The sequence below is a fragment of the Sinohyriopsis cumingii genome, chromosome 15 (assembly GCF_028554795.1).
Source record: "Sinohyriopsis cumingii isolate HCF-2022 chromosome 15, ASM2855479v2, whole genome shotgun sequence".
Lineage (NCBI taxonomy): Eukaryota > Metazoa > Mollusca > Bivalvia > Unionida > Unionidae > Sinohyriopsis > Sinohyriopsis cumingii.
In genome coordinates this window covers 20,415,731-20,431,636 of record NC_142975.1, presented here as the reverse complement: position 1 = coordinate 20,431,636, position 15,906 = coordinate 20,415,731, and the positions used below count along the sequence as shown (strand labels likewise).

Sequence of the window (15,906 nt, the reverse complement as noted above, 5' to 3'; positions counted from 1 at the left end):
GAGTTTTCGTTTCACCAAAATTCTGCGTAGGATTTAATTTATCATGTATGTTTCCATTTTAAGCACCGTTTAGTTTTGCGCCAAATTCTGTGTACCAAAAAAGTCACATATTATTCTTGATACATATTGCAAAACTGAAGTTATAAGACTGACTTTTTAATATTATTTTTTTTTGTAATGATACTGTCGATAGTGCTCGAGGTCTTGTCTAATAAACGTTTTATTTAAATACTAATCATTGACTTCCGGTACAGAAACGCGGGAAATACAGACGCTTAGTTTCGCGCGAAATCGGGAAGTAAAGAGCACAAGTAGTTAAAGAATCTATAAAAAAAAGAATTGGTAATAATGGTGCGAACAAGGGCAGATGGCTGCGCAGCCTCCAGGAAGGGTAAACAAAAGTTATAATCTCTTTGGAGCTCGTTGATTTGTGTGCATTTTTGTTTTTAAACTATAACAAAAACAGCCGTCATGCTTTTGATTCGGGTCGAAATTGTGCATGGTAGTGTTTTGGGGGTGGAGATAGCAATGGTCGTGATACTCTTTATCCGAGTTTCTTCCGATTCTCCCCATCTAATTTGAGATACTTTGACATTTATTTTAGTTATGCGCAAGGTAGTTTGAAAAACGCATTTTCAACGTTTAATATTAACTTTGGTTCTCATCAATACATGTTTATATATTTTCCACCATACACCTAGTCTTACACACAGGGGCTCGTATCATTGCTTAAAATTGACTTGTCATACATGTACTATATAATAACTTCAAGCATAGCTGCCAACCTTCCAGGCTCACAATTAGTGAAGATAGGGATAAAAATTAGTGAATTTGGACATGAATTAGTGAAAAATACCATGATATAACTCCATCCACTCTGACCGTCAATACTACACTATATCAAGATCGCAATATAAAACTAAACACTACATATATGCAGAAATGTATCTGCATTTCTGTTTGTTATGGTACTCATAAATTTCACTTGTTCTTGGGGTTATTTATCAAGACATTATACTGTGGCAGACTTGAGCTTCCTCAACTGCTTGATCGTAAATTTGTTTTCTAAACAGTTCAGACATCTTGCCTGCTGGTTGATCTTGGTGGCTAAAATTGCTGACAAATTTTCTGCAGCTAAGGAGGCCCTAAAGTCTGTCTTATTTTTTCTCTCTAGAGAAAATACTCTTTTTCGCTGTCACCATTGCTGTGAGGAATGCACATGAGCTGCAGCACTTCTGGTTCTTCCACAGGAAAATTTGGAAGCGATTTTCGAGTCTGGGAATATTGGTCGGAACAAATGTTTAGCATGGTCTCCAGCTGATAAAGGTAGATTGTGTTAAACACGAAAACTCACAAATAAAGCTTCAGCGTTGGTAGCTTGCATTTCTTCCCCTGATGGCTTAAAATATTCCAGAGCCAAAATCAGCGAATTAATTTTCAAATTTCAGTGTTTTTGCAACCGATGTGCTTCCTCGCGTCATCTCTGCAACCTAGCTGTGATGTCGTAGTCTCAACTTGATTTGTTGTGGTTGAGGCTACGGACTGATCCCATATCATGTATATTCCAAATTAAACTTCACTTTTTGAGCAGTGCATTTCTTTTTCCATGATGGTGAAGACATTTTCAAGATCTTACATGCGATGCTGAACAGTAACACAAATCAGTGTTGGTGACACATGCGCTGAGCAAAATTCCCATTAGGCCCCAGTTTCTCTCAAAAGCATTTGTAAAACTATTATACATATACATTAAAATAGGCTAAAATGCTTGCTACTGGGCCAACTGTACTAATCAGCTGTAGTTCTACTAATATCACGACCAGCAGTACGAATATCACGACCAGCGCTTAACGGGAAATTGGTTATTTTATTAAAGATTTGAAATAATTGAGAATTGGAGAATTCGTGAATTTTTGGCTTGTGGCGTGAATCTCTGAAAAAGTCGTGAAATTCACAACAAATTTGTGAGGTTTGGCAGCTATGTACAAGGGAGGACACTTCTTTTTCGCGCTACCGATTTAAAAAATAAACGTTATTTCAAGCCACATTTCGCGTAGCATAATAAATTTGGTACCGATGTTTAGCTCAGGCATTCAACTGTTTATCCCTATCAAAAGTTTGACTTAATATCATACTTTTAAGGAATGCCACATAATTTTCCCACGGTACCGCTCGACATGTACCTGATTGTGCCCGCTTAATATGCAAGAGAAAAGCGCTAATGGAATTCTGTCATCACAATGGTTTAAAGAAAATGATGTCCTGTATTTATTTATAACTTATTTTCAGTTGGCCAATGAGAAGGTACTATTTCATTCAGGACTTAATAGTTTTCATTTTACAGAATTAAATAAAAAGAAAAGGGTGGTAAAAAACCACAACAAAAAAACTATCAGTAGGTTTGTGCCGGAACAGAATATTTTCCACAATTGGCCACTGCCAGACATGATTTTTCTCCGTTTTAAAGCAGAATTCCGCTTTTCTCCTGACTTGATTCCGATTTTTCTTGATATAGTCCGTTTTATTTTTTATTATGTCCCATCCGGTTTTTAAATGGTCTGTTCGGTCCCATTCCGCAACGACCCTTGTAACATATTCGCTGCATATATTAGTTAGCCCACGACTCTCGTAAAGAGTATTCTGATTGGTCAAAAGTTAAATTCATCCATTGAATCTTCGTGTAAATGAAACTGATGGCAATGGAAAGAAGTGTGCTTACAAAAAATGGCGTCCCGAGTTGTTGAAAGAGACCATGACCCGATATGTTTAGGTAAAGGTTTAAAAAATGTATGGAAATGGGAATGGCTGGAGTGAAAAGTCAACGGAAAATTGGTCAGTTTATAAGAAAACTGAACGCTAGAGGACTAGCGTTTTGTGACCTCTACAATAAAGATATAAATTACGGAAGTCATGGTTGGAAGAGTCTGGAATAGATGTAGCCCTCTGTCAGAATATGGGCATTTTGTAACATCTGCAATAAAGATATAAATTACGGAAGTCGTGGTTGGAAGAGTCTGGAACAGACATAGCCCTCTGTCAGAATATGGGCATTTTGTGACATCTGCGATAAAGATATAAATTAACGTAAGTCGTGGTTGGAAGAGTCTGGAACAGATGTAGCCCTGTCAGGATGTGAACTGCATGTTGCCAACACAAGCCGGGGCTTGAAAGGAAAAAGGCTGTCATTGAGAAGGAAAAATAAAGATTGCACATTGAGCCAACAAAATCATTGTTGACAAAAAAGGAAGGCTAAAGAAATCTTTGATAAAGCCACAAAAAGAGCTCGATTGGCATATCAACAGGTTTTATCCAGTGGACAAAAGTGAATATATGGGATTATTTATATATAGGTGATGTACTTGGGTGTTTATTTTACAGATTTGTTATGAAAAGAGAAGTGTAATGTATTGGCAGAAAAAAATGCATAATTATTGACTTAATTACAATGTGAACACTGACATGCACATGAAATAACTTAAGCACCAATAGTATTGGAGAAAAAATTCATGTGACAATAAAGTTTATTGATTCTGAAATTATTCAAGTTTAACATTTTTGGCAAGTTTGTTAGTTTTTCAGATGATTATTTTGTTATATATTATGATCATAAGTTGCACCAGGAGCAGCTATTCATGAGTATAAAATGCATTTTTGGACCCCCGGATCGGGGGCACTGCCCCTCAAAACCCTGTTAGGGGAGGACCCCCAAACCCCCCTTTCAGATTTTCAGCTTTTTTTTATGGAAGACTAAAATCATGTCTGCACTGCGTGGTCATACATTTTGAACTTCTGATTGTAAAAAGCCTGTATGTAGCAGTGGTTTAAATTCATTGGCAAGATGAAGACAAATGAAAAGTTTGGATTGTGAGATTTTTCTCAGAGAGCTTTGCAAAATGCAAATTATGCCAGAAGGATATTGATTTGCGTGCAGTGGGAGAGAGTGCACTACCGTCACATGCAGCTGAACCCCCACCCCCAAGCTCTTGTATTGGCACTTAAACCTTTACATCATAGAGCATAGTTACAAAGTGCAGCGCTATAAATAGCACACCTGTTACCTATTTGACTCCATACGCATAGGACTGCCTGTTAACTGTTAAGCAATGTAGTGTATGTTACGTCTAACAGCAATATTAACCATTTTACATTTTTGGTACACATCTATTATGTGTGGAAAAATTAAGAGTAAAGTCCGATTGTTATAGCTGTATAATTATTTTTCATGGAAGAATTTTTTATGTGATTTAAAATCTTGAGAGAACTAGTTCACCGTCAAGTCAGTGAGACAGCTTGACCAACTGTAGCTGCTTTTCATACTCGAAATTTACAAGTATTTTGTCATCACTAAGTCATCTGAATTTGATAATTTATAAAAACTAATTGCTGCCTACATCAGTACGAGTCATTGAAGCTTTCATAGTTGTGACTCTAATCGTGAAAACTTCGTAAGTACTGAATGAAATCCGCAACCTCCATTTTGGAGAGTGGAGATTACAAACCAGTTACTTTAAATAGCAGATATCGACCAGAGCACAAACAGTGACCACGTGAGGGTCTGACGTAATTGTCATTGACAGAAATGAATGTATTATTTAATAGGGGTTTTTCCCCAAAGGTGGCGCTACGAAAGCGTCTTAAAATGGCTGATGTTTACAGCAGACATCAAAAGGCACTTCCATGCAAATGGAGTAGTGGTGTCCAGAGGCGCTTGCATGAGGTAAAGTGTTAATACAGGCAAATCAAGAAGCCTTCAGCATGAAATAATTTTTGACTAAAGAGTTATGTCTCTGAACACAGAGTCGGGTTTTAAAATAGAAACTGTACAGACGATAATTGTAATGAACACGATAAATCAAAAAATATAGAATACAGCTAAGCTGAGAGAAATATTAATATATCTAATATGAAATAGCTTAAAATATCCATATGCTGTTTTTAAATAATCAATAATATAAAATTTATCTCTACTTTTTTTTTGTTTATGGGCACAGGTGAAGAAGAAAGGAAGGTACTGAAAAAGACATTGATACAATGACGGCAGCTGCTGATGGCTGCATCAAAAGCAAAGATCCGTAGGAAAATTTCCTTTATCATGACATCAAACTAATTTGAGGAAAAGTGAAAAGTAAAAAAAATCGCTGAACTCTGACCTCTTGAAAAACAGCTTGATGACAAGCTATAAGAACTGAAAAATTCACTCTAAAATATTTTGGACTTTGTAAATAATGTAGTGTAGACAGTGTAAAATGGACTTTGTTCAGTGACTATTGTTCTAATGTCCAGATGTAGAATGTTTAATACTAATGGAAAAGATATCGATGATCGTGTTGTTGAATTCATGTTTTTTTGTTGTTTTTTAAAATAAATTTGCAAATGTTCCTCATATGGAGTAATAGTATTAGCTTGGGTTTAGTTTCATTTATGTATCTTTTAAAATTAATGTAATAATCCACACTGATAAACATGATTTTGAACTTTGAAAATTTTGAATGAAATATGCTACTAACCCTGTGTGTGACTTTTAATACAAGTCTTTGGATTTCACAGGGTCTCATTACACGTTTTTTCCGTATAGACCATATGATATTACACCAGGATCTATCAAAAGTGTAAATCTAACAATAGTATGTAGTAAAAATTTCTGACATTCGAAAAGCTTTCCCCTCCCTAAAGGGGACGTTGCACAACTGTTAAGCTACCTGATGGCTACTAAGCTTTTAATATTGACAGTTCAGTTGTGGTCAGTATTGCTAATAGCAAAGAAAATACCAAAATGTTCCTAAAATCACTTGTTTGCTTGTTTATAATTTACTTCTTTTCCTCTCTTCTATCAGTGTGTGGTTTTTGCTAAATGTCTATCCACCCAAGTGTATATCTTCCACTATAGCTTGTCCTTAGTCCTACAATGTAAATCCTCAACCCTCATGTTTATGTTTGGGGCATTGAGGTCTTACTGCCTAAATAACAGCGCTGTGTAGTGTTTTGATGTCGACTGACATCATTACAAAAGTCAAATTTTCAGGAATATCTTGCACACTTGATGGTCTATATCGGCACTCTTCTACAAATTTAAGTTGTGATGTTTCAGTCAGACTTTACTGACTTCTGAGAACCACTCCGGTGGCCTAGTGGTTAGAACATCTGCCTCGGATGCGGGATGGCATGGGTTTGATCCCAGGCTAAGTCATACCAAAGAAAAATGGTACTAACAGCTGCCTCGCTTGATGCTCAGCATTATGAGGTTAGTGTTAGAACTGGGTGGCCTGATGTCAGGATAATGTGACTGAGTCGGGCATCATGCTACATGTCTGCGACATGATGCCCCAGTGCTAGACATCACTATAAACTGCCACACTGCAGACATTGTAGCGATATTACTAAAAAAAATTGTTAAAGCTACATTAAAAAATCCAAATCACACACACACAACTTGCCTCTGATGTCTTTTTCCTAATAAATTCAAATTCCAACTTAAATAAATGGGCCTCTTTTCAAGTTTCATTTGGCTGCAATGCAATGGAAACAGGGAATACCAAAACTGTATAAAGTCCAATTATAATTCTTTAACAAAACGAATAAAATAAAATATTGATATTGAATGTGTTTAGATGGCTTCACTTTGTTCAAGATTCTTGTCCTTTTAACTGATATAGGTAATGTCTGTGTCTACCTTATGTCCACATCACTTTAGGTATATTTATTTCAGGTACAGGTAGATCATCTATATTGCTCTGTGAACACATTTCTAGTTTGTTTTTCCTTAGCTGATATTTTTGTTTCCATTTTAGTGGTTGCTGCCAGTGCTCCAAGGAAATCTCTTGGTGGTGGCGGGGGTGGTGGTGCAAGTAGCTCAAGCTCTTCAGGTGTTTCTCCTTCAGGTATATACAAAATCGGCATGTAAGGTTTTATGTAAATAAATTAATAAAATCTGAATTAAAGGTCAGATTTTAGTGGCACAAGTTGTTTTCTGTATGTATGAGCACCCTTCTCAGTATGTTGGGCTAATGCTGATTTTAAACCAAAGGAAGCAAGTCAATCTAATTTGCTAATCAATCTTGATTTTAAAAGCAATAAAACCCTGTGTGGTGCTGCAATGTTTCTGTATGAAGTAAACATTCACATTTTTGATGCTATTCATAAATTTATTGAAAAGTCAAAAAGATTTACTTAAATGCAGGCTATTTCCCCCGTTTTTTCAAATGATTCACTTTTGCCTCAGCAATGGATCACTTTAAAAGAAAGCACTGTTCAATTTTAATCTTGCTTTGTACCTTTTCATTTATTTTTGTCCCTCCCCCTTTCTTTCATCCCTATTTTCTCAACTTTCTAACATTTGACGCATTTTAATTGACCGTTTATCATTTTAATTTCTTTCCTGATCCTTGTGTCTCACCAACTCCCTTCTACATCCTCCTGCTTAAAGACTCCATTGCCTTATGTGGTTTGGGCATCCATCTCGGATGCAGGAGGTCATGGGTTTGAATCCTGACAGTCATACCAGAGACTTAGAAAAATGGTACTAGACATCACTACAAGCTGCCACACTGCAGATGTCATAGCGTTATGACTGGAAAAATGTTAAAGCTATGTTAAAAATCCAAATTGCACACACATGTACTACTTTACACAGAAAAAAATGAAATCATTTGAGTTTTGGTACTTGACAAAGTGACATTAGTTGCATTATAGTTTACTACTTCTGCAGGTAAAAACAAATATGCAGGTTGCAATCCAGTCTGCATGAGACCAACACCCGAATGGCAAAAGGGAATTGGCAGCTTCCTGGCCAAATCGCAGGCTGACGGGAAGGAAAACTCTCGGCCGGATGCAGGAGAAGGATCATCTGGCTCAACCAAAGCGATAGATGAAGCAGGGTAAGAGTGTTGCAACTGCATTCCCTCACAGAACAGTTACCGTATATAAATGCGTATAAGCTTGTTAGCGTATATGACCTGCATATAAGCTGACCTACAACTCCGTGACATTACGTGGCAAGTGTTAAATGCATTTATTTAGGCAAACCTATATTGACAAAAATTATTTAAAAAAATAACTGGTATAAACTTATTTGCAAAGTAGTTTATTTAAATTTCTGTTTTCTTATTATTCTGTCTGATTTAGATTTGTGTATATAACTTGATTGAACGATGACAAGAATTGAGCATTCCTGAGTTACACTACTGCTAATGAAGTTTCAGAAATGTTTCAAAAATTATGCTAATGCAAATAAAAGCTGATTTGTACTTTGCTTTGATGTAAGCGACCTTACACCAACCTGTAACATCTGTCAAAATTTATTGAAAGGGTTTTAAAATGCAACATCAAAACCCCCTCCTGATTTAAGGCCCCAATTACCCTATGATTTTATTCAGTCTCCCTACTTGGAGTCTGAAAAGTTTACAGGTATGTCTTACACCCTGTTTTACAAAACTATGGTAATTGTGCTGATATTATGAAATTAAAGGCAATTAAGCATCAATCTACTGGTGCAGTTGCCGGTCAATATTCCCTCTTAACACAAGCCAGTTTTAGGGTTGTAATGATGAACTGGCCTGTATTGCTGTTGGAAAATTAAAGACAAATCAGGCCATCTATCAACAAAGGAGATGCCGAAACATCAAGCTTTCCCTTGTGTGGAAAATTGTGAGGTTGTTCAGCCAAAACACAAAACTAAAGTAGATTGATGATGATTGCTTGGTTATCATGAGAATTTTAGCCTTTATTATTACCACTCTTCATTAACATGTAAGTTATGCTGGTTATGTGCCTTGTACAATTAAACTGCATACCTTTTAATAAATATTATCTCAGTTTGTAGGGTCGTTTTTAAATCATTGAAAATGAGTAATTTGTGAGTGCGTGATTCAGTGTAAATGAAACAGCTATTAAGGACTAGCTGAAATGTCTGGAAGAATGCAATTTGGTCGAAACGATGAATAAAGCAAAATCTGCATCTAATATGTTTGGGAATGAATAAGGATTTAAGTGATGCTATGCATGCTTTGCACTGTGTAAGTACTGTACATTATAGTTTAACCTGGTTTCCCGGGTAAACCCAACTGGCCCGCAAATTATGAAGTCTGTATTTACCTTTATTTAATTTTGTGTATTCAGAAAATATGCGCATGCAGAATAATAACAAAATCAATCATATTACTTTATAACAGTTTAATAAGTCTGGAGAAACGGATTTTTTTTGTCATGCCCCAAGATTTACAGTCGTTGCAGTATCAACAAAAAGACTTTAAAAACTGTAAAGTTTATAAATTGGTCTGCATATAAACTGACCCTTCTTCTTCCAGGGCTTTATTTTTGCCTAAATTATTCGGTGTATACACAAGTATATACGGTAATCTAAAAAAAGAGAAAGTTGCTATAGCCAAAAGTTATTTTGTAGCACATTATAAAATGCCTAATACACCACAGAAAAAATGAATCTCATATTTGTATTGGGAAGTTAAACTTGTTTTGCACCTGTCAGTAAATATTTCAAATTGTCACACTTCTATTCAAATTTCACTCTTGACATTAAACTGCTATTCCTTTTGGATAGTACACAAAAGCACAACCGTTCAAAATCAGTATGGGTAAAAACGATTTGTGACAACATGAAGAACATGTACATCAGTAGGAATATTTCCTATTTTATTTTATTTGCTACACGAGGTTCATGCACTGAATATTTTTTCATTAATTAGATGTCAATAAAATTGGATTATACATGTTTGAACTGCGATTTTGCTGCAAGTTTTATGAAAATGATCCTTAAAATACAGACTTGCACAAGAAAAGGAAAAACTATGGAAATTTGATTTTGGCAGTCTAATCTTATAATCGGCTTGTCCTGTTTGATTTGGATGTGGGTTTCACATCGTCTCTTGTGGAATTAGAGAACCAGACTGACTTTATTATTGTGCCTCAGATGCTTTAAACTGCACATATTTTTCAATGCGAAGCATCTTCCTGATCAAATTGTTGATTATAGATTTGTTTTAAATGGTGTCCAGCTACCGCTGCTTGTTGAAGATGCAAGGAATAAAAGCCTATTAAAAATGTTTAATGATCAGTACTCAAGAATAAAAAGGAATAATCAGATTATTCTGAAAAAAGCAGGATGTGGACACTTACGTTTATTGGACACCATGTCAATTAGAGTGTGACACATGGCAGGAGATGAGATTGCTGTTATGCGAAATGAAGGAAAAAGTTCCAAGAATTACGTGAAGTTAAGAGATAACAAGCCACAGAACCACGTAGGGTTTGGGACTGATGTTTATGCAGCTTTACTAGAGGTTAATAAGGTGTACGTGTACTTTACAAACGTTTCAGATGAACATAATACTTAATGTCAATGCAGTAGTTTGGAATACCGAATTTTATTAATACACATTTTCCCACTTGACAATAGCAGTACATGATATTTTGTTACACCCTACTGAAAACTGGTCAAACCTGTGCCAAAATATCGGCTGCTTTACTGAGACGATCTTGTTAACCCTTTACCTCATAGAGCATAGTGACAAAGTGCAGCGCTCTATAAATAGAACACGTTACCTAGTCGACCACATACGCATAGCCTGCCTGTGAACTGTTAAGCAATGTAGTGTATGTTACGTTTAACAGCAATTTTACATTTTTGGTACACATCTATTGTATGTGGAACAATTTAAGAGTAAAGTCCGATTGTTATAGCTGTGTAATTATTTATCATGGAAGAATTTGTTATGTGCTTTAAAATCTGGAGAGAACTCATTCACCATTTGTCAGTGATGCCGTGTGATCAACCGTAGCTGCCATTTCTCATACTCAAAATTTACAAGTTTTTCATCTGTGTCTACTTCACTAAGTCATCTGAATTTGATAATTTATAAAAACTAATTGCTGCCTACATCAATATTAGAGCCTTTACCGAGGTTATTGAATCTTTCATAGTTGTGATTCTAATCGTGAAAACTTCGTAAGTACTGAATGAAATCCGCGACCACCATTTTGGAGAGTGGAGATTACAACCTAGTTACTTTAAATAGCAGATATCGACCAGTACATAAATAGTGACACATGATCTGATGTAATTGTCATTCGCAGAAATGAATGTAGTATCTAATAAGGGGTTTTCCCCAAAGGTGGTGCTACGAAAACCACTTAAAATGGCGGATGTTTACAGCCGACGTCAAAAGGCGCTTCCATGCGACTTTTGTAGAGGCATCCAAAGACGGTTGCATGAGGTAAAGGGTTAAGGTTGGCAGGCCTGGTACTGGCTTGTTTGTGTTTGATACTAGATTCAGTGGAATTGGTCAGGGAAGCAGACTAACATTACTGGAATACCTGTCACTTCAAACTGTGATGCAAAACATCTGCATGATCAAGCTATTGCGTTTTTTATAAAGGAATCCAACAGTATAGTGGTCAGGACAAAAGGGTTACTAAACCTCTTAAAAAGTTTTAATAGTACAGAAGAATAAAAAAGAATAATCAGAAAGGACAACAATTATGTCTAGTGGACATCGTGTGTTGATTTGAGCATTTCACATGGTGGGAAAGAAAACTGCAGTCACTTCCTCTGTTTTGTCTTTAAGGATTACATCAAGTTGACAAATATCGAGAAGCCATTCAGCTCAGTAGGGTTTGAAACTGTACTGAAAGTAGTCAGTTTCCTCTGACCCTGCCTCCTCATTTTTGATATTTGGACATTTATGTTTGGGTGTAGGGTCAGAGTCCACTGCCTATCAAAAACTTGGAATTAGCTGACACCATTTAATGTCAGTATAGGGTAGCCACTTACTGACGGCCCATCAAACTTTTCATCGAAGTATACACACTCGTTTCATCTTTTCTGTGACAAATGCTATACTCGTAATTTCCTATCGATTTCATGCAGGTATATCTTGATGAAAGATAGTTAAAATTTGCTTGGCTAGGCTGACTAGTAAGCGGCTACCCTATGCCAACACCAAATGGAAACTTTGAATATACTGGAGGTAATTGAGGTCAAAGTATACTTCACAAACTTTTGAGTTGAAGATGTTTACTGTCGGTACCTCAGTCTTGAATCACGCTTCTGGACTCTTAAATGCACGTTTTCCAGCTTGAAAATAGCAGTACATGATATATAATCACACCTTCCTGAAAACTGGCCCAACTTGCGCAAAAAAATTGATTGCCTTGCCCAGAAGGTCTTGTTAGGGTTGGCTGGACTGGAATGGCCTCACTAAAAATTCTTCCGATGTCTAGTTGGCTCTAAATAAAAAATAGTGCAAATTGTACACCCAATATGCCACCATATAAGCAGATTGAAAATCTTGTTATCGCTGATGTATATTAGAGAATGGTTTTCAGCACTCACCAGTTAAAAAATGGATATACATTTTGCCCAGTATAGGACCGTCTCTTCAGGGAACTTCTGTTGTTTTTGAGACCAAACTTTTTTATTTTGGCTGACAAGTTGTCCAGGGTTCATTCATGAAAACTGAGAATCCATTATATCTTAAAGAAAAATTATTTACTCAAACAATCAGGAAAAGTATTGCAATGCCAACTGCCTAGTCACATTGGTACTATAAGTAATAACAGAGCAGACAGAGCTACTTACGCTTACCTGTTCTGAATGGAAAATTCCATATACCAATCTCGGGCATGTTCTTCAAGTAATGTAACATAAAGTCCATCACTGAATGCTGGCATTCCTTATAGAACCAATTAGGCCCTATTGTGATGACTATATACTGGATTTGCATACCTCAAGGGTGAATCTCTACAAACAAGCATATCCTGCCAGTGTCAGATGAGAATGGAATAAATTCCTCTCGAGTGTGTTGACTTCAACTCTGCAAGGGAGACTTTTTTATGTGAACTCGATGATCATTGTAATCATGTGCCACCAAGACAACTGAGAACATATTTAGGGAAGGTGGTTTATATTACAAATTTTGACCATTATGTTAGTAGGATGTTGTATATTTGTTACCATTATCTTCCAACTATTATCATTCAGTTCTGTGTGTCTATTGGAGTTGCTTTTGTTTATCTGCTCTTACTTGCCACATAACTTTGGTTACTTTTTTTTATATTTCAGACCATCTAGTAGCAGTGGTTAGGGACTGAGGAGAGTGACCATTTGAAAAATGGAGAGGTGCTGATTTACTTGGAGAAGTCAAAGAACTATATGCAAAAAAGACATGTAAAAGTTATGTCAATAAGATTAAGTGTTTTCATCTTTGTTGCCAACAACAGGAGCATGTTTACCTATCAGGGAAAGAACTGGGCTTGTGTATCTGCAGTTTAGTATGATGCATAATTGCTTCTGGTGTAGAAGAATGCGGTTTTCTGGTTGATAGATGTGTTCTTAGCGATGATCATTTTCAAATATACATTTTTGTATTTGAATATGGGGGGAGACGTTCACTTTACATCACAGATCATTTCTTAAACTCTAGAATTTCAGAACATGGGAACTTCAGATCTGTACATGTGCCTTATATTTTGTATTTAGAAACTGGCCATAGTTAATTCACTATGTGACTGGCTTGGTAGGATAGTCTCAAAACTTCAACAGCCTAGTAACTTTAAAAATAGTGTTAAGATGATTTTAAAATCATTTGCATTGTGGTGTTGATGCAGTTTACAGATGTGTTGCATGGAGAAAACTAAAGTGTTCTTAATATCATTGTTAGCAAAGATTCATCTTGATAATGTACTTGTATGAATATAGGCTGTAAATACACTGCACATTTTTATGCTGTTACTGGAAATGGGAGGAATGTTACTCATTTGTACATATACCTTGTTATCATAGACATTTTAACTTGCACTGTAAATAATATATCCCAAATTTAGTCCAATAAATTGTGCATATTTTTCTGAGTTTTCTTTTTCCCCAAAGATACTTGCAAGTTTTAGTTTGAAATTTTATTTTAAAAAATACTTCTGTTGAAAGTAGTTGAATATAATTTAGTATATTCTTTGGCCCAACATCTGTAGTACTTAAGTCTCTTGCATCTTTTGTAGTTGGTGTCAGTATAACAGGCTGACTAGTCTGTTAGTTTCTAACACTATTACAGTAAAACCTGTCTTGAGCAACCATCTATTTTTTTTAAACCACAATTATAATGCACAGATAAATTTTAACTTATAAATGTAATGTCAGCAACCACCTTCACACCATGACTGGCAACCACTATTTTCTGGGGAAAATGCATTTGAACACAGCTGTTAATGACTGTTTCTTGAAAAGAAAAGAACACTGCTGCTGTTTATTTAAATCATTGTAATCTCTTGTGAGAGTGTGCGAAGTGCAGATTGTTCGTAAAATAACAAAAATGCATGGCTCAACACAGAGACAAATACCACTGACATTTATTTATTCTTTGGTGGCCAGTGTATCCCACATGGGGTGTAAACTTGGGGGTTAAGAAAACCCTTGGTTTCAGAACTGGGGGTCAAATAAAAATGTACTGAAAAATTTGACATTTTATCTATCTATCTCTCTCTCTCTCTCTCTCTCTCCCTCAACTAACAAATAAACCAACACGCACAATTAACAAACAAATGCATTGTCCAAAGAATAATTTTAATAGTGCTATTAACTCATTCGGCCCCAGAGGTTTTTGCCTGAAATGTGCGTAGGAAAGACATTTGGGGGGCTATTTCTGAATACATCGGATGGTTATGGCTTCAACTGATGATCTGGTATACATGTAGTTACTATAAATAATGATAATGACTATCTTTTGGCATCTGATATCGGTATAGTACAGCTGATTAAGCATAAACAATTCACTCAAAACTTTATTCCATTTTCTTATTCCTCACATTGTTTATATCCTCCATAAAAAGGTTGACTTCAAAATAACCAAAATGGATGGCAAGATGTTGTACTGTTAACAACTGTTCAGCAATTGAAAAAAAATGCCCACTGTAATAGTGTATGCATATTCACTAATTTGAAATCAAATGTCTTTTAATATTTAAATATTGCTTTAGAAAATGTGATAATAATTTAGCATCAAAGATAACTAATAGTATCAATTTGCTGCAGTAATTTAAAGGAACTTGTGTAAATGTTTGCTTTGGTGAGTAAATACTAAAATAGGCTGGGTGAATATTACCATGGAAATAAAGTGTAGTAAAACAGTTAATAAATGAGCAATGTATTGTAAGGTACTAGTGCAAGTAGAGGGCACTGGACAATATGATACCTTGAGGAGGAGTCATTACATTAGAAAGGGTGCATCTGTCATTTTAAGATAACATAATTGTGTACAACTTCAATAACTAGTGAATTCCATGCATATCAATGAAGTAATCTAGGTTCTGAACTTCCAGATGCAGTAATGGCTTTTTTACTATGCTGATGAAATTTAATACGTTTCTTTTTTATGAAGATCTCTTACCTGTTTTGAGATAAAATTACCATAGAAAAGTCAAATATGTGAATATAGCTTCCACTGCCTGACAAATGTGTTAGTAAACCATTCAACTTTACAAGCAATTTATCTGTAACCCACCGTGTAATAACGATATTATCCATTGAAACAAACAAAAAATATATCTAACCAATTAATGTAAAACTGACGGTTGATTGGTTATGATCAGCTTATCATTAATTCTTTAACATCAACTAATTCCAACTAATTACTTTGTATCATTTAAATGATCTATTTAGAGGTTTTATCTGCTTTTTCCGGATTAAAAATGGGTGAACTAAAAATGTAATTTATTTATTGATCCTAAAATGTACATTTAAGACCTATGGTTGAGGGATCTGAACAGGTATTCACATTCATTGTGTCAGGAATTACCTTATTTTGTCTAGAACCATTAGTCAGTAGAATAGATTTTGGCTTGTTTGCCTCTCAAATGAATTTGGCAATTTTTCTAACATTGCCATTTATGAAAGAAGTAACTTTG

General features: G+C 35.6%; 1 protein-coding gene across 1 annotated transcript; it reads left to right on the top strand.

The window, feature by feature from the left end:
* Positions 1-244: 244 nt before the first annotated feature.
* On the top strand, positions 245-13,855 carry LOC149781385 (PCNA-associated factor-like). Its single transcript, XM_089935478.1, has 4 exons — positions 245-391; positions 6,789-6,878; positions 7,706-7,874; positions 13,073-13,855. Exons 1-4 carry the CDS (start codon positions 349-351, stop codon positions 13,092-13,094), a joined length of 324 nt encoding a protein of 107 aa, XP_089791604.1. The 5' UTR covers positions 245-348; the 3' UTR covers positions 13,095-13,855.
* Positions 13,856-15,906: the final 2,051 nt, after the last annotated feature.

What these genes read in the sequence shown, in the direction of transcription:
- LOC149781385 (XM_089935478.1), top strand. Translation starts at nt 349, where the DNA reads ATGGTGCGAACAAGGGCAGATGGCTGCGCAGCCTCCAGGAAGG. An exon ending in TTCAGGTGTTTCTCCTTCAG is followed by an intron (nt 6,879 to 7,705) that starts GTATATACAAAA and finishes CTACTTCTGCAG; the next exon opens with GTAAAAACAAATATGCAGGT. An exon ending in AAAGCGATAGATGAAGCAGG is followed by an intron (nt 7,875 to 13,072) that starts GTAAGAGTGTTG and finishes TTTATATTTCAG; the next exon opens with ACCATCTAGTAGCAGTGGTT.